Source organism: Camellia sinensis, chromosome 4 (genome assembly GCF_055761805.1).
Source record: "Camellia sinensis isolate YWXY chromosome 4, ASM5576180v1, whole genome shotgun sequence".
Taxonomy (NCBI): Eukaryota; Viridiplantae; Streptophyta; class Magnoliopsida; order Ericales; family Theaceae; genus Camellia; species Camellia sinensis.
The window spans coordinates 108,403,286-108,427,344 of NC_138964.1; the positions used below are offsets into that span (position 1 = coordinate 108,403,286).

The 24,059-nt window shown below is 38.9% G+C and overlaps 1 protein-coding gene across 2 annotated transcripts; it reads right to left on the bottom strand.

Annotated features, from left to right (window-relative positions):
* Positions 1-6,775: 6,775 nt before the first annotated feature.
* Positions 6,776-23,567, bottom strand: LOC145789428 (uncharacterized). 2 transcript variants are annotated; one of them, XM_082865900.1, is made up of 8 exons: positions 23,398-23,567; positions 12,687-12,777; positions 11,316-12,601; positions 10,988-11,237; positions 10,662-10,889; positions 10,290-10,570; positions 9,693-10,180; positions 6,776-7,100 (listed from the first exon to the last, which is right to left on the bottom strand). In XM_082865900.1, the coding sequence occupies exons 3-5, from the start codon at positions 11,608-11,610 to the stop codon at positions 10,832-10,834; spliced, it is 603 nt and encodes a 200-aa protein (XP_082722026.1). In that variant the 5' UTR covers positions 11,611-12,601; positions 12,687-12,777; positions 23,398-23,567; the 3' UTR covers positions 6,776-7,100; positions 9,693-10,180; positions 10,290-10,570; positions 10,662-10,831. The 2 variants fall into 2 exon arrangements, with proteins under 2 accessions (XP_082722026.1, XP_082722025.1); XM_082865899.1 differs by having other exon boundaries at positions 10,275-10,570.
* Between the last annotated feature and the right edge of the window lie 492 nt (positions 23,568-24,059).

A 24,059-nucleotide genomic window follows, 5' to 3' on the forward strand; every position in this document is an offset into this window, starting at 1 on the left:
ACGCTCGGACTGTCCGTCAGTCCGAGGATGATAAGCCGTACTAAAGGTCAACTTAGTGCCCAAGGCACTCTGCAAACTTTGCCACAACCTAGCAGTAAAACGAGGATCTCTATCTGAGACGATCGTCACTAGGACCCCGTGCAATCTCACTACGTCCCGAATATACAAATCGGCAAGATGATCCACCGAATCTCTCACGCGCATAGGAATAAAGTGCGCCGACTTAGTCAACCGGTCTACAACCACCCAAATAGCATCACTACCCCGCTGAGTCCTCGGAAGACCTACAACGAAGTCCATAGTGACATGCTCCCACTTCCACTCGGCAATAGGCAAGGGTTGCAACAAACCCGCTGGCCTCTGATGCTCGGCCTTCACTTGCTGGCAAGTAAGGCACTTCGATACGAAAACAGCCACATCTCTTTTCATACCCTGCCACCAAAACTGGCGACCCAAATCCTGATACATCTTAGTATCTCCTGGATGCACCGCAAGGCGCGAATGGTGAAACTCTCGGAGTACCTCCTCTCGGCAAGCCTCCGGTACAAACAAACGGTCTCGGTATCTCACACTCAGGTCGGGATACACCGTCAAACCCTTCTCAACTTTCCCACTGGAGATCTTCTCTCGGAGGGATTCTACCTCAAGGTCACCTTTCTGTGCCTCTAACACTCTAGTCACAAGTGTAGGCTGCGCAACAACAGAAAACAAGGCCGCAGCCTCGACAGATTCGCCCAGTAGCAAATCAAACTCGCCAAGTGCTCCCAACCTCTCCCATTCCCGGATGGCTATACAAGCTACATCACTAATGGTTTTCCTACTAAGGGCATCGGCCACAACATTGGCCTTTCCCGGATGATAATGCAACTCAAAATCATAATCCTCGATGAACTCCATCCATCTCCTCTGCCTCAAATTCAAGTCTCTCTGTGTAAACAGATACTTCAAACTCTTATGATCCGAGAATACCTCGAACCTCTCACCATAAAGGTAGTGCCTCCAGATTTTCAAGGCAAAGATCACAGCTGCTAACTCTAGGTCGTGTGTGGGGTAATTCTTCTCGTGTATTTTAAACTGACGTGAGCCATAAGCTACCACTTTCCCCTCTTGCATCAACACACAGCCCAAATCCTCTCGTGAGGCATCACAATAAACCGCATAACCCAACCCTCTCTCCGGAATAATCAACACCGGAGCGGTGGTCAATCTAACTTTCAACTCTTGGAACGACTTTTCACAAGTCTCACTCCACACAAACTTGACTCCCTTCCGAGTCAGTCTAGTCAACGGTGACGCTAACTTGGAGAAATCTTTCACAAACCGACGGTAATACCCAGCTAATCCCAGAAAACTGCGGATCTCAAACACACTCTTAGGCTGTGCCCAATCTTGCACTGCCTCAACCTTGGATGTATCAACAGACACCCCTTCCCCGGATACCACGTGGCCTAAGAATTTGACTTCCCTCAGCCAGAACTCACACTTCCCAAACTTGGCATACAGCCTATGGGCTCTAAGTAACTCAAGCACCACTCTCAAGTGTGCCTCGTGCTCCTCCTCAGAAGACGAATAGATAAGGATGTCGTCCACGAAAACAACCACAAATCGGTCTAAGAACTCCCAGAAAATCCGGTTCATCAAGTCCATAAAGACTGCCGGTGCATTGGTAAGCCCGAATGGCATCACCAGAAACTCGTAATGGCCATACCGCGTACGGAATGCCGTCTTAGGAATATCTTCCTCCCTGACCCTCAACTGATGGTAACCCGATCTCAAGTCTATCTTAGAGAAACAACGGGAACCCTTCAACTGGTCAAACAAATCATCTATACGGGGCATAGGGTACTTATTCTTAACCGTAGCCCGATTCAACTTCCGGTAGTCTATACACAATCTCAAGGCACCATCTTTCTTTTTAACAAAGAGGGCCGGTGCTCCCCACGGTGAAACACTAGGGCGAACAAAGCCCTTATCGAGCAATTCCTGGAGCTGAACTTTCAACTCAACCAACTCTGCTGGAGCAAAACGGTAAGGTGCCATAGAAATCGGCGCCGTACCAGGCACTAAATCAATAGAGAACTCTATCTCTCGGTGAGGTGGCAAACTAACAAGATCTTCGGGAAAGACATCCGAATACTCACAAACCACCCTCGGTAACACAACCTGGGTCTCACCACTCTTACCACTCTCAAAGCTGGCAAGTAGACTACTAAGTTCACTTCGCCCTCGCGAATCATACCCCGGTGGCAAAACACTACCAACCCGGTCTCCCAAGAAATGGAACCACTCCCCGCTCAAGGTACATAACGTGACCCTCTGGCGGTAGCAATCAATAACAGCCCGGTATGACGATAACCAGTCCATACCCAAAATAACATCAAAACCCTTCATGGGCATGACAACAAACGGAAAAGGAAGCCTATAATTGGCGACCTCTATATCACATCCTCTAACACCCTGTTTCAGGATCAACTCACCACCCAAAGGCGATACCACACAAATAGGAGATGCCAACTGTGCTAACTCCAATTCCAAAACAGATGCAAATGCAGCAGATACAAAAGAATGAGATGCACCCGTGTCTATCAACACATTAGCAACTGAGTTGCAAAACAGAAAAGTACCTCTCACTACTGATGGAGCCGGTACTAAATCCTGCGCGGTAACAGCATACACGCGCCCCGTAGGCCCCTGGTCTACCTGCTCACCTCTCGGAGCAAAAGACTGCTGCACAGACTGGGATGACGAAACTCCCGGATTGGCCCTCGAGGCCTGCACAGACTGAGCTGGCTGAAAACCCTGCGTCTGCCTAGAACCAGACGCTCCCGAAGTGGCACTCAACTGTGGGCAAAACCTCTTCAGGTGCCCAGGTTGTCCACACTGATAACAAGTCAAGAGCTGCCCCCTGCCCAAACTCTGACTCTGCGGTCTAGCTGAAGAAGAAGCAGCTTTCTGACCCCCACCCTTCTGCGGGCAAACTGAAACCTTGTGACCCAGCTGGCCACACTTGTAACAAGTGAATTCCCCCTGACTGCCTCTCCCCGAGCCTACACTCGGCACTGGAAAGGTCGATCTAGAGACTGCACCCTGAGACTGCTGAGGGTTATAACCCTTCTGTCTCCTGCCATCACCCTGACTATCCTGGCTCCTCTTGGAGCCTCTCTGACCCTCATCCTCCTCCTGCATCATAAGCTCCATATGAGCTGCAGCGTCCACTAGGTGTCTATACTCTCGAATATAAGACCCACAAATTCTCAACTTGAGGCCCCGCCTCAACTTCCGCTCAAACTCATAGCAACGGCGTTCCTCAGACGCCACCAGTTCAGGTGCAAACCTAGACAGACTGGTAAAAGTAGCCTCAAACTCGGCCACTGACAAGCCCTGCTGATTAAGCCGGCTAAACTGATCCCTCAGCTTCTCCCTAGCTGCTGCTGATAAAAACCTCTCCTGAAAAGCATTCACAAACGCCTCCCAAGTACCACCAACACGAGCTTTCTCGTACTTCCACCATTGACCCGCATCTCCCTTCAGTTGGAAGGATGCCAAGGTCACTTTCAGTGCTCCGTCCTCGATGCCAAGCATCTCAAACGTCTTCGTTGTCTGTTCGAGCCATTCATCTGCCTTAAGCGGCTCTTTAGGATCCCCGATAAACTCGTCCGGATTACACTGGAAGAACTCCCTCTTCAAGAAGGAAGGCCCTGTCTCAGCTGCCTGATTCCCAGCTCTAAGAATACCCAAAGCTCCCGCTATCTCTCTGGCCAAGGCACCCATGGCCTGCTGACCCACTGGCTCAGCCACATTGGCCTGCCCAACTCCCTCCTGAACTACCGGGATCTCTTCTAGCACAGGCACCTCCTGCCTACCCGGCCTACCACGCCTACCGCGTCCTCGTCCTCGTCCTGACATCCTAATAAAGGAAACAAAGCCATTAGCACATTAATAAATGTGCCGAAGCTAAACACTCGTGTCCTAATGCAATGGACAACAATAATTCACTCCACATAAGCACATAAACACATAAGCACTTACGAATTTCATTTCCGGATAATGATAGTCCCGAGACGTTACCAGAGTTCCGGTTAGAAATAGCATTGATCAAGTGCTTTTCCAACAAGACTCCCAGAAACTCAAGGATCCACTCAACATCCTAGAAATTAAATCCCATACCCACATAGTCACATAAGCATGTTATCAAATAAGCACATAGCATATGGTACTACATCTAAGTCTCTATCAAGCGAGACAAACCCATTGTGATACTAATCACTTCCCACGTACCCAAAGTATTCGAACCCGGTACGCTCTGATACCAAGTTGTAACGTCCTCAAAATAATAACAATAAACCCATCAGATAAGACATGCATTTACATATAAATTAACCACACTCTTATATTCATTAGAGTTCCGTTAATTAAATATTACATGTTAACCTCATAACAAAATGCCCTACGGGCTTACAGCTTTCCAAGTTAACACTTGGTTACAACAAAGAGTTCTAACTCGTTTACACATTAAGCCCTTGGCTTGAAGTTACATATAATACATCAAAAGTAAAACGACAAAACTATGCCCGCCACTAGCCTCCCAGCTATGTCCTTGGAGGTGGCATGCTTCCTGTACCTGAAAATGATATTCCCATATAGGGTGAGCCACAGCCCAGTAGAAATACACTAAACCAACCATGGACAATGACTAAAACATTAGCAATTGATAGTTGGTCAACACTGATACAATCACATAAATTACATATTTATGTCAACGACTTACAAGTCCCATTTACTTTTCATTTTCCCTTTTTCAACAGATAAGCATGCTAGCTCTATCATCATTTCCACAGATATGTATAAAAACTATATCTCACATTCAGATAAGCATAAAAGCTATATCCACATTCTCAACAGATATGTATATCAACAATATCCACAGATAAGCATACAAGCTATATCCACATTCTACAACAGATATGTATATCAATAATATCCACAGATAAGCATACAAGCTGTATCCACACTTCACAAAGATAAGCATATGAGCTCTATCTTCAGTTCTCTAGACAAGCATATGAGCTCTGTCTACGGAGTTCATCCCCTATCTTCTCCCAATACCTATCCGGTTTAGAGGTACATCCCCTATCTTCCCCTAAACCGCGGAGTACATCCCCTATCTCCTCCTCTACACATAACGTATATAAACACATTGGTTCTATATACAATCACACAATACACACAATTAGTGTACTCTATCAACCGTCAAGTTCCATGACACATTCCATTGATTAGTTTCTGTTTACCTAATCATCATGCATTGTCTACAACAATCTCGACTATCCTCCACCGATAGCCCAAAGCAGTTATTTCTAAAACAGAAAATAAATGCACAAATGGATATTCAATCAACATTTCATTTCCTCATTTCTCACCAATTAATTATCCCAATTAATTAAACAATGTAATTAGGCCATTTTCCATAATTACTATTTCAACCCTTAGGTTCCATTTTCATCAATGATTCAACAATCATTCCATTTTTCTATGCCAAACATGCATCTAGGTTTATTATGAATAAAACCCCAACTTTTGTAAAATTACACAAAAGCCCCAAACTTTCACAAAATTACCCAAACCAAGACCAACATCTCAAAATACCAAAATTTAAAGACAAAACCCATAGAGAGGAGTAGGATATCCCTACCTTGAAGTTTCAGCCAAAAAGAGATGAAGACTCCAAGATCAACTTGCTCCAAATCCAAACTTTTTCAGATTAAATCGAAGCTCTTAACACCCTCTACCTTTTTAACAAAGGCCCTAGGCTAGATTCACACCCTAGGGAGATCAAACCTTAGAGAGAGTGCAAGTTTAGAGAGAGAGAGTGTCGGATTAAGGGTTTGCTCAAAGAAAAGAAGTGAAAAAGTGATGTTTTAGACGCTGCTGTGCGCTGATATAAAACACGCTCGCTCGAGCGAAGGCTTGGTCGCTCGAGCGACCAGACACAGAAAACTCTCGCTCGAGCCAAGAAGTTCTCGATCGAGCGAAGAAAAACCCAGACCGCTCGAGCCACGAAAAGCTCGCTCGAGCCAAGAAAGACAGCTCTCAGGTCTAGAACCGGTGCAACACAACTCTCGCTCGAGCGACAAACTCCTCGCTCGAGCGAAGGACCAAAAATCTGGGCAGCAACACTAGGCTCCCAAACGCAACCAACCTGTAGCAAACCTTCCCAACACATCCCATAACTCAATATACAAAGTACAAAGGATGCAAACACGATAATAAACAACAACCAACATCCACGGACACATGTCCGGATCACTGTACAACAAGGGTAAACCCGAGATCGCTATATATTTTCTTTTCATGGTATTTTACGACCAAACATTTTAGTTGCCGAAAGATGCCATGTTCTTTCGTGACTAAAATCTTTAGTTGGCAAAAATTTCTTCCCTCATCTTCATTTATTTTAGCTACTAACTATTTGGTCAATAAAAGTCTTTTGTTTCTTTTTACTACTAAATATTTAGTCATGAAAAATCTTTGCTTGCATTTTTGGCTACCAAAATATTTAGTCGCCAAAAATTTTATAATTTTTTTTAATCACTTTCTCAGCCACCTGTATTTATTCCATTATTAGTACAATCTATAACTTGTATATATATAAAATTATCCATATACTGATAAAATTAGCAACCATTGCACAACATGCACATATTTCACTTTCAACCATCGAAAAAAATTCATATTTAACATCAAATTAATATTTCCAATAGAAATTCCATACAAACCAAGTATAATCCAATCTAAAAAATATAATTCCATACATAACATAGGATTAAACAAAATTAATATCCAATTGTTAATCTGTACCACCAAAAACTAATTTGTACCACGCCAAAAGGTAATCTGTACCATGCCCAAAAAGTAATATGTATCATGTGAATAGGTAATTTGTACCGCATAAAAAATTAATCTGTACGACATCAAATTCAATCTCCTGTACCACGCCATAAAACTAATATGTACGAACTAATGCTAATTTGTAGACTAAAAACAATGTCTTTCGTACTTGTGACAAAAATCGTTCACTTTAATTCCACGCCAAAAACCATCTGTAAAACAAAAAATTAATCATTTGTATTGACTACATTTTGGAAAATTTAAAATTATAAAAAAATATATACATAAAACTCGAATGTAATTAATATTTTCAAATAATTCATTAGTTTTGCATAATCGAATTTATAATAATAAAAAAAAATGTAAACATCGATCGCATATGTCATGCAACAAGTAATATTTTACAAGTAATCATTGCACATAATTAATAATTATTTTTGCATTTTCGCCTCCCGAACGCCTTTTACGACTAAGTTTAAGATGTTTTCTCCCCTAACTCCTATCTTACTTATCCTATTTATGTACTATCTGTCCCTACAGGTCATATTTGGCACGAGAAACTTGCCGGTTACATCACAACATTAATTTTTGGGTTTTTTTTTTTTTTTTTTTTTTTTTTTTTTTTGCAATTTTGCCCCCCGAGCAGGTTTTCTTGAATAAGAGTTGATTTTGGCAAAACATAATATTAGCAATACTTGAGTGGAACATCTCTTGGCCCTTAGAGGCTGTTCTTTGAGTGCACTAACAACAGCAGAGCATTTGTTGGACTAGCATACATTTGATTCATAATTGGACTGGGGTAAAATTGAACTATTGTGATTGGACACTAGTAGGTATCATATTCCAAAACTATTCAATCAATAAACAAATAACCAACTATGCATAGCCAAAACCTCATGGTATGGGAAACAGTTGACGGAAAATGTGTAGAAGCCTCGAACGATATTATGACTACGAACATAAAAGGTCCAAAAGTCAAGTTTGCTCTCGAGCAAAGCTTTACAGTATCAGAGAACGATGGACGAGCAGGCAGAGTATGACTAGGAAGCTCTTCAAGTGATGAAGGATATGATTATGAAGAGAGAAGAAGAGATTAAGGTTTTAGAGGATGAACTCCAGACATATAGAGAAAGCTATGGACAGATAACTAGATTAGGCAGTGATGAATGTGAAGTTGATGCTGATGACAATTACCAAGAACTGAAATTGCAGTCTTTCTCATCCGTGAGTGAAAAATCTGATTGTGGAAGCACCAGTGGAGGTGATCATAATGGTGAGAATGAGAATAAGGAAAGTGGAAAGAGGAATGTTGATGAATCATTGTTAAATTTTGAAGGTGAGAGATCTTTTATTTTTGGTCTGTTGGCAAATTTGGAAAAGAAATTCAATGAATCTTCAGATGATGGGATTAGTCCTACCAAGTCTAACTCTGACATGGTAAAGTGTGAAGCTGAAGATATATGTAATTTTTCTTTTTAGATTTTCTTTAATTTTGTTTGCTTGAATTATTTCCACCGAGTTATATAGTGTAGATGATTAAATGAATTTTGTGGGCTAGTAGGACTTGAAAATAAGGTCGTCCTGACAAGAGAAATGTCTCTTCTAAGGGAGAGATTGAGAGAAATTGAAGTAGATGGTGGATTCTTAAAGCATGCTGCAATGTCACTCCACAGAGGTAGTGAAGGAGAAGGAACAAAACTTTTGACAGAGATAGCTCTTTATCTGAGGAAGCTTAGGCAGTAGTCAAAAAAGGCCTCAGAGGATATGGATGCATGACTTCTTTCATGTACTCTTAAGGTACTTGCCCTACGATGTGTTTCTCTCTATCTTTCTCTCTCTTTCTCTCTCTCTCTCTCTCTCTCTCTCTCTCTCTGTGGGTTGACATGCTCTTGCTCTTTCACTCTAACAATTCTTAAAATTTTTTCTAGGAAGAAGATTACAGATGCTGTAGTTGCGTATTGTATGAATATGTTTACATAACATACAGAAAGTGCATATATATATATATATATATATACTGGCTGCAAAAACAAGATGCCCTAGTAATCATGTTATATTCTATGTTAATAGACTGTCAGACAGTAACTAGAGATATATGCTGGAGATTATGGGTTTTGAAGTATTATGTACGAGTCATGTAAATGCATGTAACACAATTCAGATGCATCAACTAAATCCAATATTACAAGTTTGCACGTAAATCATGGTTGATTTATTGATGACACCTTCAACATGACTACTTTAGGTGACAATCCCCAATAATTTGAAGGACACAAAATATGGTGATCACAATTTTAGACGTTAGAATTGCTTTGCACTACAAGGCGGTAACAGTTTAGATCCCGATGTCACCAAAAAGTTAACAAGGGAAAAACATCGAGTAGCTGAAAAGAACTAGTTTTTAACCTACACAAATCCCAACAATGAACATCTAATAAACCTGCAAAGCTGATTTCATAACCATAAGTAGCATCTACTCTTTTGAATTGTTACGTGATCAAAATTCTAATTGCATCACCTCACTTTGTGAAAAAAATACAATAAAGATAATATGCAATAACAAAAAATCAACAATCTAGCAAAATTTTTTAATTTGGACATCATAGATTTGTTCATATAAAAGGTTGTGACCTGGCATGCTTACATGTGTTATCCGCCCCAAGTATTATTATTATGGTGTGGGTTCAAGTGACCTACATACCCTATTCACATACCGTCTGTCCCTACAGGACAATTGACTAGTTCATTGTTAAATCTAACAAATTTTAACAAATTATTTTAAACATTAATAAAATTGTACTTACCAAATAGTAAACGTCATTCGACCACCTTAGATCCCCATGAGTTGTGTGAGTTTGGCGACTACATTATTCAGACGATCAACCTTTTTATCTGTCTCCTACCGATCTTTCTGTCCTCGCGCCCGCTATTGCAACATCTCATTGTAACATCTCTCGCGCTCCTCTCGCTCTTTTAACATATCATTGTAATATTTCTCGCGCTCATCTCGCTCTTTCAACATATCATTGTAATATATTTCGCGCTCCTCTCACTCTCTCATCAACTCTTCACAATCTTTTTGTTGCTCCACACGAAGTGCCTCCATCTCAGCTCTCATTGACTCTATATCCTTCTCACGTGCTCGTGATACAGCTATAGTGGACGGTTGTGGGCCGATCCCAAATCCAAGCAAGTACTTTTTCTTTTCGCCAAGCACTTGCCTTGAAAGCTCCTCCTGTGTCAATGGCGTCCTAGACTCAATGGCAGCCGTTTGTAGATTGACCATCTTTTGCTGTCATTGCAATAAAGAAGACAAAAAGGCATAATAAGATATATATTTTTAGGTACTAAGTCATATTAAATACAATTAATTCATTGTTTCATACTTATATGCAGCTCACCGCATTTGGGATGGATCCAGTCATTCGTCTTCTTGGACGTGTGGCTATTCTCATAAAACTTAGGAAAATCCAAATCGACATTTTTCGCTACCTGTTGATTTCAAATCACAACAAATAAAAAAATCACAACATATTATTCATAACAAAACAAAAATAATGAAGTTAATTTTAAATAACATCAATCTCATGATAGCAGCCATTATGATAGGAAATGAGCGAGATCCACTAGTATGATTGTATGGCAACTAACTTCTATTACTCTTACCAGCTTTTGACCGTTGCTACAAAAAATAAGTACATAAACAATTTTTTGTTAAATATTGGCTATATCACATTTGGCATGGGACTATGTATGATGCATTAGTATTTTACCTGGTGAGATGCACCTTGCCATGCCACATCGATCAAATGCTTCCAATCATCCAAACTCACCCCTCGGGGCGAATGAGCATATAGGTCATTAATACCCTCTTCCTTTGATAGCTTGAATTCTTGCTTCAAGTTGTACCTCCAATCTTTGTACAACTTATATGCCTTCGTATTCACAATTTGCTGAGCTTGTGAGTCAATGTGAAAGTCATCCCCAATGTCAAACTTGTCCTACAACCATAACAAGTGAAAATGCCAATCATTACAATAAGTGCTTCTTACAAGTACAAATAATAGAGGAATACATATTGCCCAATATTATCAATTACAAGAACAACTTGGACGACGTAGCTTTGGTAGTCTCATCCATATTCAGCCACGACGTAACATCCTTGAGAGGGCATATACATCTATTCTGAAGCGCTAACTCATTAGCTGCTGGAGTGGCATAATCTCCGGTTATTGCATTTAGGACACGATCAATGTGAACATATAATTTTTCCCTTTTGTTGGATCTCATTATTTTTTGTATTCTTTTTCCAAGTGTAGGTCCCCGTACACATGTAGACCTAGAAGTCCCTGATAACAAAATAACAATAAGCAAATTGCAAATAATGACAATTGATAATTGACATAGTTGAAGTACAATGATCTTACCTGTGACATGATTTTGAGTTTCTGACGATGGCTGTGTCTCATCAGAATCCTCGAATGGTGGGCTAGTCGCATTAGGAGAAGATGCACCGATTGATCTTGAGGGGATAACAAGAGGTGGTGCACCTGTTGATCCTAAGGGGACAATAGGAGGTGGTGCAACTGTTGATCCTAAGGGGACGTTAGTCGGTGAGTTTGCTTCAGTGGTCATCAGTGTCCTTTTATTGAGCCGACCAGTCCTCAAGCCAGGAACCATCATGCAAACTGCAATAACACAACTAATAGTACAAAATGTCATATACAATAACACATTTAATTATAAAGAAGAGATATAACAAGCTACTATGTCCTGATTTTTAAATTATTTGTTGCGTAGATATATAACAAGCTAACATTATAAATCATGATATACATGAAATAATTCATACAAAAATATATAATAAGCTATGACATGATTTTTATGAAGTAATAAGACAAGTTTTTTAGTTCATTATCATATCCAAATCATAAAAGCAAATACATCAACATTCTACGTCAACATCCGTATCAAAATCACTTTGTAGGTCACATTCTTCGTCTGTGTCGTTACCCTCCCCCATTAATCCATCTTCATCATCACAGATGAAGGCATCATCTATAACACCCTTGGCTTCTACACCTCTAATAGATTGCAAAACTTCCATTGGAATAATTTCAGATTCAATATCATCTCGTCGCAAAGCCACATCATCGTCAATAGCCTCAGCTGGTACAACCTCGGTAGTTTCTTCTTGTTGGATCACATCATCAGTTTCTATGTCATCCATCTATGGCACATCCCAAATTCCTCGATGTTCAAACTTTTCTACGACTCTCCAATTGGCACCTAGTTTGGTATCATCAACATAGAATACTTGTTTAACTTGACTTGGTAATACAAATGAGTCGTCTTTGTACCATCGACTTCTTACATCAACCGTTGTCACATGTGGTTCGACACGCATAGTTCTCCTACTACCGGTGTTAAACCATTCACATTGGAACAATACGATCCGATGTCTAAACAAATAGTTCATTTCCCACACTTTGCACAAGTACCCATAGAAGTTTATCAATAGGCCTTCATGCTCCCCTTCCACGACCAACCCACTATTTTGACTTTTACGACGGTTATCACGGTCGATAGTATGAAATCGGACGCCATTACCAATACATCCTGTATATGTGTTCACCAAGCCGCTGGGACCATTGGCTAATGACCACATCTCATTAGTTGCTTCAGGGGACACTTGGTTCCGCAATTGATTCATCTACATGTAGAACATGTGTTATGTTACAAGTATACGCAATATTAAGGTAATGTATGACTGATTGTAAAAGGCATTTCGATCTTACACAATCTTTGAACCATTTAGGAAATTGTTTGCATTGCCTCTTTGCGATGTCAAATGCACCTCCAGTTTGTTGTAACAAATTCTTGTGCTCCCTAGTCACAAAAATGGCTCTCAAAATAAATTAAATAAATCAATACTAATCGATTTGACAACTATAACAAAATGAACAAAATGAAGTACTGATCTATCTACACTCTTACCAAGTTTGTCAGGCAATTTGGGCTTTTTCTTTTTTTTTTTTTTAAAAATAAAATAAAAAATGGAAGTCTCAATATTGACAAAAAGCACCTTTCATAAACACGGGCAAATGCTGAAAACTTTAGGAATATGAAATTGTAAATAACATATCATTTTTGTTTCTCTATTTTATATGCTAGACAAGGATAAACAGATTAGGCGAAATTAAAAATACAATATTATTTATACTAATAAGCAACTAAGTGGCAATTACCAAACTACCATTCATCTAATAATGTAACAGGCCATACATCTTTGTTCCTGTGTACTAGGTTCAGAAAAAAAATAATAAAAAATCCTTGTTTTTTCATTCTTTCTTTCCTTCTTTTTTCTTTTTGTTTTCCATTTGTTAAGAGAAGAAGCATCTAGGCAATGAATTGGAATAAAATATGATAGAGTTACTTTGCAGACGAATTAAGGAAAAGGCCTTTAAGAGATCATATTGCTTAAATTTGTATAGTTAGATAATTTCATGGTTTCATTTGGATTATGAATTTGTTGTTTATGGAGCACAAGTAAAATAGAAAATTTATAATTCAATAGTAAAATAGAAAATTTAGAATTCAATAGTAAAATTCAATTAAAACTAAAAGCCACAATTCAAGTACAGATACAAATAAATTAGAAAGTTTTGGTTTATATGTTCAATACGAAATTCCATGACAGACACAATAACATTGCCTCATAGGTCATGTAAAACTTATCTAACACAACAATAGAGACTTTATTTTTTTTGCTTATGTTTTTCATAGATTCAATCGCAACATAAAATTAACGAATGGTTAAAAGGGAACCAATATGAGAGATTAAAGACATTTAGTTAGGTTTATATCAGATTTTGATAAGCATAGTGTATCTACTATCAAATGAAATAGGTCTTTTTCTATGAAATGGGTTTCTCACTCTGCTTTATGTTATTTTTTACTTTGTTTACTTACTATCACAGTGTAACAAGTAATCAATTTTTTTATTATGTTTTGTAGACCACCCGAACTTTCTCCGCGCGCCCCCCTTTCGGAGAGGGCACGAATCGAGTTCTGCTACTACAGTTCGGACTCCTGTCACGATTCTGAATCTAATCTCACAAAGTGCAATGTGAGACTGATAAACATCAAAGAATCTAAATCTGGCAATTGGTTTTGGAAAATCAGTTTTGAATGAAAAAGCACCAAACATGGACTGCTTTGCCAGATTATAGAGTGGCTACCTAAATATTTTATTTTGAAAAATTTAGGAAACCCTGAGTCGTGCCAAAGGCCATGTGTCCGTCATCACCAAAGTTGCCTCGGCTCGGGAACTTGGGTATGAGAGGGGAAGGTCATGCAGCGAGCACCCCTGTCGCCCAATGAAAGGATCGGCCTCTACTAAGCATGATATGTTGTTTTATAAACCATGTGTTCTTATTCCAGTTATTATCTAACTTACTATGTGATGCGCATAACATACAAGTATGGACTCAATCACGAGAATTGGAACAAAACAACTCATGTTTGTTTGTGAAAATGGTTTGAAAGTGCTACTCGCAAGTAGACTAAAGTGTGGATTTGCCACTCTCAAGTGGGCTTGAAAACATGATTTTGCCACTCAACAAAGTGGGCTTAAACTCATATTTGATGAATTGTCCCAATTCAGGCAATCAAGCCTTCACCCATAGGCATTCATGCAGTTAATCACTTAAGCAAATAGCCTCATGGCAAGCATGCTATCATGGCAACACTCACACTCATGCAAGTATGCTAAAGCGTAAACACTCACAGTGTACTCCGAGCCAAAACAAAAGCTAGTTAGAAATCATGCATGATCCTAACTATGTTAACAATGCCTAATGCAACGCATGCAAAAAAAATGCAACTGAATAGGCCCGGCTACCTAAGATGGCATATGAATGCAACTTGATAACATGCTTTGAAACACGTATTCAAAGAAATGTATTAAAATACAATGCAATTTGGATGATGCACCGAGCCTGGTGCATGCAAGACAAACGAATGATGCACGCATGCAAGCATAAGGATGCTAATCAAAACATGCCCTAAAACTAACCATCGAAAGCTGATAAGTAAAAGAAAAAAAGAAGTGGGGTTAGAAGACATGCACACACACACGCACCCTTATTACAACGATACGCCCTCACGAAGGAGGGTCCGAATGAATAAGCTAAGCTAATCAACTAATCTAATCAGACTAATTATTACACAACCAATTGAATAACGAGTAAACTACTTACTAATTATTACAAAACAATAAAGAAATAGCTAAACTAAGTTACTTAATTATTACAACACTTAATCAATTAGTAAACTAATTAATTAAATTTTAAAACCAATGCTAACTAACAAGTAAAGCATTAAATTACACTACCTCAGCTCTGCTTTAGAAAGTTGAACATGTATGCATTCGGTTTCTCACCGCGAAAAGCCCACCGGTTTGCTATTGAGAGGCTCTGTTTGCATGGTGTCTCCAAGAACTTTCTACTGAACCTTACCAAATCACTTCTGGGAAGTGCACCAATGGCCTTCCGGCCATGAGAAGTTGCTGCCGGCCATCTGTCGGCCAAGGATATGCACTGTCAGCCAAAGATGAAGCAGTGCTGGCCATTTACCACCATTCTACAATAGAGCACAAACTAGAGAAAAAGGGAGGGTCTCCCAAGGGTATGTTTGTACTGTGCCACTCCTTATCATCTCAAAACATCAAAGGAGAGGCACCATTTATAGCGATCCCAGTTGTCCCTTTTACTGTTCTGTTGTATTCTGGACTCGGTTCCGTGAAGTTGGTAGTGGTATCTATCTTGTTGCCGTCCTTTAATTCCACTTGATTGAGTTTTAGGATGTGTTGGGCAGGTTTGTTACAGGTTGGTTAGGCCTTGGTTTCAATTCCTTATTGTTCAGTTTTTAGGTGATCCGCTCGAGCGGGTCTTCTTGCGCTCGAGCGGGGATTGCACACCTCCAGTATTTCGTGTTCCTGCAAAACTTCTGCAGATGTGATTTTTACGCTCGAGTGGGTTTGTTTACGCTCGAGCGGTAGCGCTCGAGCGGGTTTGTTGGCGCTCGAGCGGGTAGTACTTTCTGGGTATAAGTTCTGGGAGGTGGAAATCTACGCTCGAGCGGACTGGTTTTCGCGCTCGAGCAGAAGTGCTTTATTCTTGTGTCTTGGCACTCGAGCGGCATTATTGCGCTCAAGCGTGTTCAGATTTTTGTTCTTGGCGCTCGAGCGTTGTGTTCTCCGCTCGAGCGGGTCATACGTATATGAGTTATCCGCTGGGTGATTTTAAATCACTTTTTGCTTTTCTTTCTCTCTCCTACTTTTTCTAAAAATCATTTTTGAGAGCCTCTCTCTCTAGAAACTCCCTTCTCTCTAGGGTTTGATCTAGTTAGAGTGTCCTCCTTCCCTTCGGCCTTTGTAAAAGTCGTGTTGATCGTTGAGGGCGTCGTTTTGGTCCGAAAATCTTGGGCTTTGGAGCATTTTGGGTTTTTTGTCTCTTCTCCATTCGAGCTCTAACTTTGAGGTAGGGATATCCTACTCCTCTTTATGAGCTTTGTCTTTAAATTTTAATATTTTGAGATGTTGGGGTTGGTTTGGTAATTTTGTGGAAGTTTGGGGCTTTTGTGTAAATTTACAAAAGTTGGGGTTTTAGCTATATAAAACCTAGATGCATGTTTGGCATGAAAAAGTGAAATTAATGTTAAAACATTAATGAAAATGGAACCTAAGGGTTGTAATGTTAATTATGGAAAAAGCCCTAATTACATTGATTGATTAATTTGTATAATTAATTGTTGGAAATGAGGGATTGATTTGAAAATGTGGAAATTGGAAAGGGAAGGGGTTAAAGGGTGTAGTTGGATCATTTATCACTCACCAAGTTGAAATGTTGATTATATATCCATTGTTGCATTTATTTTCTGTATAGAAATAACTGCTTTGGGCTATCGGTGGAGGATAGTCGTGATTGTTGTAGATAATGCATGATGATTAGGCTAACTGAAACTAATCACTAGAATGCGTCATTGAGTTTGACGGTTGAAAGAATACATTAAATTTATGTATTGTGTCGTGTTGGAGGAGATAGGGGATGTACTCCACGGTTTAGGGGAAGATAGGGGATGGACCTCTAAACCGGATGTTGTTGGGAGGAGATAGGGGATGGACTCCATAGATAGAGCTCATATGCTTATCTATTAATGTGTTGACAGAGCTCATATGCTTGTCTTTGGAAGTGTGATAATGCTCTTATGCATATCTATGGAAGTGATGATATAGCTTGTATGTTTATCTGTTGGTGTGGGATATAGCTAGTATGCTTATCTATTATGAAATGAGAAAGTGTTTAATATGGGTTATTGCCTCATATGGGTTGTTTGGCCAGGTTCTAAGCCATGGTTATAAATTGAGAATTGAACAGAATTGGAAAATGGATTGTAACATGGACTTGTATGTCATGAAACTGTAAAGTGTGATAAGGGAAAATATCAGTGTTGGCCATCTATCAATTGCTAATTTTTTTGTCATTGTTCATATTTGGTTTAGTGTATGTCTACTGGGCTGTGGCTCACCCTATATGGGAATATCATTTTCAGGAACATGTAGCATGCCACCTCCAAGGACGTAGCTTGGGAGGCTAGAGGCGGGCGGACTTTTGCTATTTTATTTATTTGATGTATTACATGTATGTTCAAGCCAAGGGCTTAATGTGTAAATGAGTTAGCACTCTTTTGTTGTAACCAAGTGTTAACTTGGAAAGCTGTAAGCCTTTAGGGCATTTGCTTTTGTTGTTAACATGTAATAATTTTGGGTAATGGAACTCTGATGAATAGAAGAAAGTGGAACTTTTATATATCAAAGTATGTCTATATTGATGTGTTTAATGTTATTATTTTGAGGGCGTTACACCATTGAATTCAAAACCATCAATCAAGCATTCACAATGCATGATGGCCAAAGATCCAACTTGTACACATTCAATAAATGCAAAACAAACAAGACTCTAGGAACCATTACCTTATCATGGATGATCAAAGGCAATGGAGACAAAGGGGATTGGTTCATTTTCATCACTTTGAGTATGAAATGGACCAATCCACCTTGTGTTCAATATAACGTCCTATTGAACACCAGGCAATGCACACATGACATGCTTATCTTGACATGTTTTACTTGTCCAATTTTATTTACACATTTTAGCATTTACCAAGCCATTCATTAACCGGTTTAGTTCAATGTGAAAGTCCTCTAATGGGAAAGATGGCCTCAGCCACAAACACCTTGAGCATGAAAGAAGCCTCATGCTTTTGGTTAGTAGAAACCCTCAAGAGAAGGCTGAAACCATTAGGCATGAGAGCCTCAATTCCATGCTCAAGCTAACAAGGGGCTTAAGACTACTTTCAAAGCAAATGAAAGAGTGAAGCATGGAGGAAGATTGCAGAAATTCAGTGCTGATATGGCATGAGAAATAAGACTATAACATGTAAACAACTCATGTACAACATGTTAAGAGCTAAAAACATTAAGGCTAGTGAAAGACACAACACTAGAGGCATACAACATAATGCTCAAAAGGGACAAATAGTCTAAAACAGTCCTAAAACACCCTAAATGGAGTTCTAAAACATGCTTGAAATAAGCTAAGAATAGCTATATTAAGAGGCCAAAACAATAACACATGCTAGGCAATTTAGCGCAATTGCACTACAAGCATACAAAGCAAAGCTCATATGATCGAACCAGCTCAAAGCAGAGCTTAATCATGCCAAATCAGTGACCTACACATGTTGAAACTTAGGCACAAAAGGCAAGAAAAACATGCACACATGTTGGCTCACAAACAAGGCACAAAGCACACCTCTCAAAAGCAATGAAAGAGTGGAATATGTGAGAGTGTGACAATGATATATGCTCTGAAATCAGATGTAAAATGATGCTATGGCATGCAAATTCCTCAAGCAAAGCATGCTAGGGGCCCTAAAACACAAAGCTAGTAAAGGCTATTTACACTATAGCTATACAAAGCAAAGCATATATGATTAAGACCACTCAAAACAAAGCTAGAGCATGCTAAATCAGTAGCAAAAACATGCTGGAGTCAAGCTAACACATGCTAGAATGATGGGCTAACACATTAGGCATGCTAGGCTAGTAAGCAAGATTACACTACAAGTGCAAGAATCAAGCAACAAGTGGCCAAACCAGCCAAAAACATAGTTAAAACATGTTAAATTAGAGCCTAAAACATGCTTGAACTAAGCTACAAAAAGGTAGAAATATATGCTCACAAGTTAGGCCATCTACACTTGCAAAGAGGATATGAGGATGGGGGGACCACCCCCTCCTATTTTGGTCCTCAAAACCAACTTTCTACCACTAAAATTCCTCTACAATTTAGTGGTTAAAAGGCCAAGAAAATGAGGTTTCAAAAGCTTTGAAAGAAGGCTCAAAAGTCTTTACAAGCCAAAGAGCAAAGGGAGGAAACCACCCCCTAACCACACTAGGCTTAAACCAACATTTTAAGACCTTAAAAAAAGAGGTTTTTACAGTTGAAAATCAGCTCAAAACAGTTTGCAAAGGTGGCAAAACAAGTGTGCAAAACAAACTTAAAGGGTGAGTCTTATACCTCTTGAAGGGAAGACAACACTTAAGCAACAAAACCAAGCCAAATGACCTTCAAGAGCTCCAAGGAAGCTCCAAGAGGGCTTCAACCAATCTCAGCCCAAAGATGAACAACTTTCATCAAGTATGAATGAGCTAAAGTTTGATGTATGCAAGCCTCCAAGCACAAATGCTCAAGAGAGAGAGAGAAATCTAGAGAGAGAGGTTTTAGAGAGATAGGCTCCCAAAGCTTCCTAAATTGTTCTAACCCTTCAAAACAATAGATATGGCCTCCATATATAGAAAAAAGAGAGCCTTGGGTCGAAAATATCTCAAAAGAGACAGCTGGAACAGTCGGCAACAAATATCTGCAAAAATCTACTTTCTGACATCAATGGCCGACACTGCTTCACTGATGGCCGGCACTTGATCATTGTTGGTCTGCATGCGACACTCTTGGATGGAAAGGGGCCGGCATAGGCCATTCATGGCCGGCACATGGCCAAAAAATCCCATTTATAGCCAGCATTCTCCACCTCTGGTTGACCAGAAAAATTTGCTTTTTGGACCCGACTTCAATCGGACATAACTCCTTCATCTGGACTCCTTTACAGGTCATTCTTGAGCCTAAATTAAAGCCCTGGAAGTCTTATTTCCAATGGTGAAAGCCTCACATCAACATTTCAACTGTGAAAGAAGTTATGCCTATTTGAGTGAAGACTGCTTAGCTTCGATCCTACCCGGATTCATGTCGAACTTCTCCTTTACTAGTTTTCTTCTCTCCTCTCCCATTTTCTTCAACTCCAAACCCCTAAACAAGGTGTTTTGAAAGATTTTTCAAAGAGTTCACCTCTCTTTCATTCATTTCTACTTTGTCCTTGCTCGGTTTACCGAAAAGCGCAACATTTAACAAAATGCGAGTGTCGAAACATCGTAGGAACTCTTTTTCAAAAATGTTTTGAAAGAGAGGGTTTTAAAGTCTAAAATCTTTTGGTCAAAATCGTTTTGGTTCAAAAAAGGGGGTGTGAAGTTGGGATTTGAAGCTCTTCTTGCCAAGGAAATTGAACTTTTGCACTGCATATCTTTCATCACCAAGTAAACCATCAGTAGCGCCCAAGTCTTAAGGGCGGTCAAAAATGGGGTGCATACATGTTTATGTCAGATTTTAATCCTGTTTATCTAGTAGAAGAACCCCTCTACCCCACCCTCCATCACTTCAATCACATAAATAGTTGCTATTCTTCTCATTTTATAAACAAATAGACCCAAGTTTCTACTGATACTGCTGCTGTTATATATTTTTTTGATTAACAACGAAGAAACACTTTATTGATGAACAACAACTTTACAAGGAAGGAAAAAGACATCAACAAAGGGAGGGGGAGGGGGAGGGGGAGGGGGAGGGGGGAAGATGCAACGGCCATCATAGCGAAATAGCCCAATCCCAACTAGGTTGGCACTAAGTAACTCGCTCAATCACATGGTAGCATCCAACCAAGAAGCTATTTTTGAGAGACCAATAGATACACAACAACACAATAATAGAACTGACAAAACAGGGCTAGCAACAGCAGAAAACAGAAACAGCAGAGAAACCTACTACTACTAACACCCAACCATCAGAGTAAGGCAGCCACAACTGAATCAAGTGATACCCAATGAAGATGACACCTAAAACAGCTTCTTGGTTGATTTATTACAAGCTTGCACCTAAATCATGGTTGATTTATTGATGATAGCTAAAACATGACTACTTTAGGTGATAATCCCCAATAATTTGAAGGACACAAAATATGGTGATCATAATTTTAGACATTATAATTGCTTTGCATCACAAGGCGGTAGCAATTCAGATCCTAATGTCACCACAAAGTTAACAAGGGAAAAACATCGAGAATTGAATTTATGATCACAAATCCATTACAGAAAATTAGAACTAGAATTGAATTTATGATCCACCAATACAAAATAATCAGTGACTTATTTAAAAACTATGTTGAAAAATTTCATAAACCCAAACTACATCTTAAATAAACTCTAAATGACCACATGACTGTGTGCATCAAAAGGTTAGAAAGGACAAGGGAACCTCCCTTCCGTTTGCTTTCAATCTATCTTGTGCCACTTCATGGTACACATAGTGGACTGAAATTGGATACTTAGACCTATTTTAGCGTCCCCCAAATCGAAATCACACAACTGATTTGAAACCAAAGTGATATAATCAGAAATTGGTAATTGTGTTGATCAAGTTGACTAGGGTGATTTCCTTTAGCTACTTTTGCTTGTCTAATGTTCACTTGAAGAATGTGATGAATTGGAAAGAAACCCAAAACTCCAATTGGATGAGGTTCTGTTTTAAGTTCCTCAGATATTATGAATTGTTGTCTCCTTCATGTTTGGTGGTAGTACTTGGAAGAACAGTCATAAGACTGTAGTACATCTGATGGTTGAGAAGAAGAAATAGGGCTGTTTTTGCATTGTTCTCTCTGAATAATATTAATTTTGTTATAGCTCGGCCTCTATACCATCTCCAATTAACATGTCCCACATCTCCAAAATCATAATAATATCATTATTCATTGTCAATATCTTGTAAAAAGTGATACAAAATAAAAGATAATAAAATCAATAATATTAATTTACTGAACATATCAATATTCATAGCAATAACTTATTCCTCAGCATCTGAAAACAATCCCACTCTATTATTCTACTCAAACTTTACATCCCTTAACACTGAATCAATATTTAACTATTAGCCACCCTCCTCGAAGATAAAGTTTTGCAACCAATAATATAATTATTTATATGCCTAACATGTGCTTGTTAATGACATAATTTTATACATTGCTCTATAATTACATCAGAACTCAGAGAAGTCAATATTCAGTCACCCTCGAGCCTTAACGGTCAGATTTGGCAATCAATAATAGAATTACTAACACCATTGAAAAGTGCTTATCTAAGATATTTTATCATTCCAGCCCAATCATCCAACAAAAGCGGTACCAAATACAACTTAGAGAAAATGCATAAATACACAAAATAAAAATTACATAATTATTAATACCACTAACAAGTGCTTAATCAACATATTTTATCATCAGAGAGGCCAATCGGCCAACAAAAGCGGTAACAAATCCAACTTAAAGAATATGAATATATTCAGAAACATATCTTGTATAATTATATTTACAAATATACACATACATGTATAACATTAGATGAATAACATAATCTAATCTACTGCTAACTTTACATTTCATCAAAAATCCACAAATTGACAGGTTTCATATTAATAATAGAGTTCAAGATGTCAAATTTCATCCAAATGTTTAACTTTATCCAGAAATAAAAGGCAATACAATCAGTACCTCAATCTATAAATTTTGATTAATAGAAGAAAAAAATAGAACAATCGAGAGAGCCAGATTCAATAATGTGGATTAATTGAGATGAGTTATTAATTTTCTGAAAAAAATACGAAAAGGAATGTAATCCTCAAAATTTTCTTCTATCTATTTTATTTCCACATTTTCTCAACTTTTCTCAGTAACCAAACGGATGCTAAAACGGGAGAATATAGTTCGAGAGCCATAAAGAAATCAATTAGAGACTCATAATAACCTAATATAAAATAAATAAAAATAATCAGAAGGGAAGGGAAGGGACCCATAAAATATGAGAAGGGATAATTTTCCTATGGCATCAAATCGATTTGGGGCTGGGTCGATTTGTGGGTGGGTCGATTTGGGGTTGGGTGTGAAGGTATATGTGAATGGAAGAAGACACAGATAGGGAGGCAGAGACACACACACACACACACACACACACACACACACACACACACACACACACAAAGGGAGAGAGCGAAATAGAGGACATACCTACCCGAGACAAAGCGACGGTGGTGCTTCTGTAACCCTTGAGGTGTACTCGTCTAACCGCGGTGGTGCTCCAGTAAAAGAGAGGAGGGCAGAGGCGTGAGGCGTGAGGTGTGACAGAGAAGATACGCAAAAGAGTGAGGCGTGAGAGATTAGATAAACATAATCATGGGTTTATTCAATGAATGGATTATGCTTCCATTCCCGACCTCCTCAAAATTTTAGTCACTAATTCATTTAGGAATCCCTCCAATTTTTGAAATCTTACCTCCAAAAATTAAATTACAATTGCCGTCTAAACGTTAGTTGCTAAAAGTAAGAGAAAGGAATTGGGACCACTGCTGTGCCTTTGGCACAACAGTTTGTGCCTCATTTTGAGGTGCATTATGGACTTATTTTTATGATCTGAACCGTTCATGTTGTAGGATTTGTTGAGTACTTCATACCTAGGAAAAATCATATTAATCGAATATCAATTACTATATGATTGATAACCAAAAAAATAAACAAGTTTTTCTTTTGAGAAATAGCATAAAAATATGCAATTCAATCATATAGTTATTGACATTCAATTAATATGATTTTTGGTAGGCATGAAGTACTCAACAAACCCTACAAAATGAAAGGTTCAGATCATAAAAATAAGCCAATAATGCACCTCAAAA

Bases quoted from the DNA above. Each gene is read 5' to 3' on its own strand.
- LOC145789428 (XM_082865900.1), bottom strand. From the start codon at position 11,610: ATGACATTTTGTACTATTAGTTGTGTTATTGCAGTTTGCATGATGGTT. The intron at 11,238-11,315 runs GTAAGATCATTG...TTTTGTTATCAG, and splicing joins AACTCAAAATCATGTCACAG to GGACTTCTAGGTCTACATGT. The intron at 10,890-10,987 runs GTAATTGATAAT...TTATGGTTGTAG, and splicing joins ACGTCGTCCAAGTTGTTCTT to GACAAGTTTGACATTGGGGA.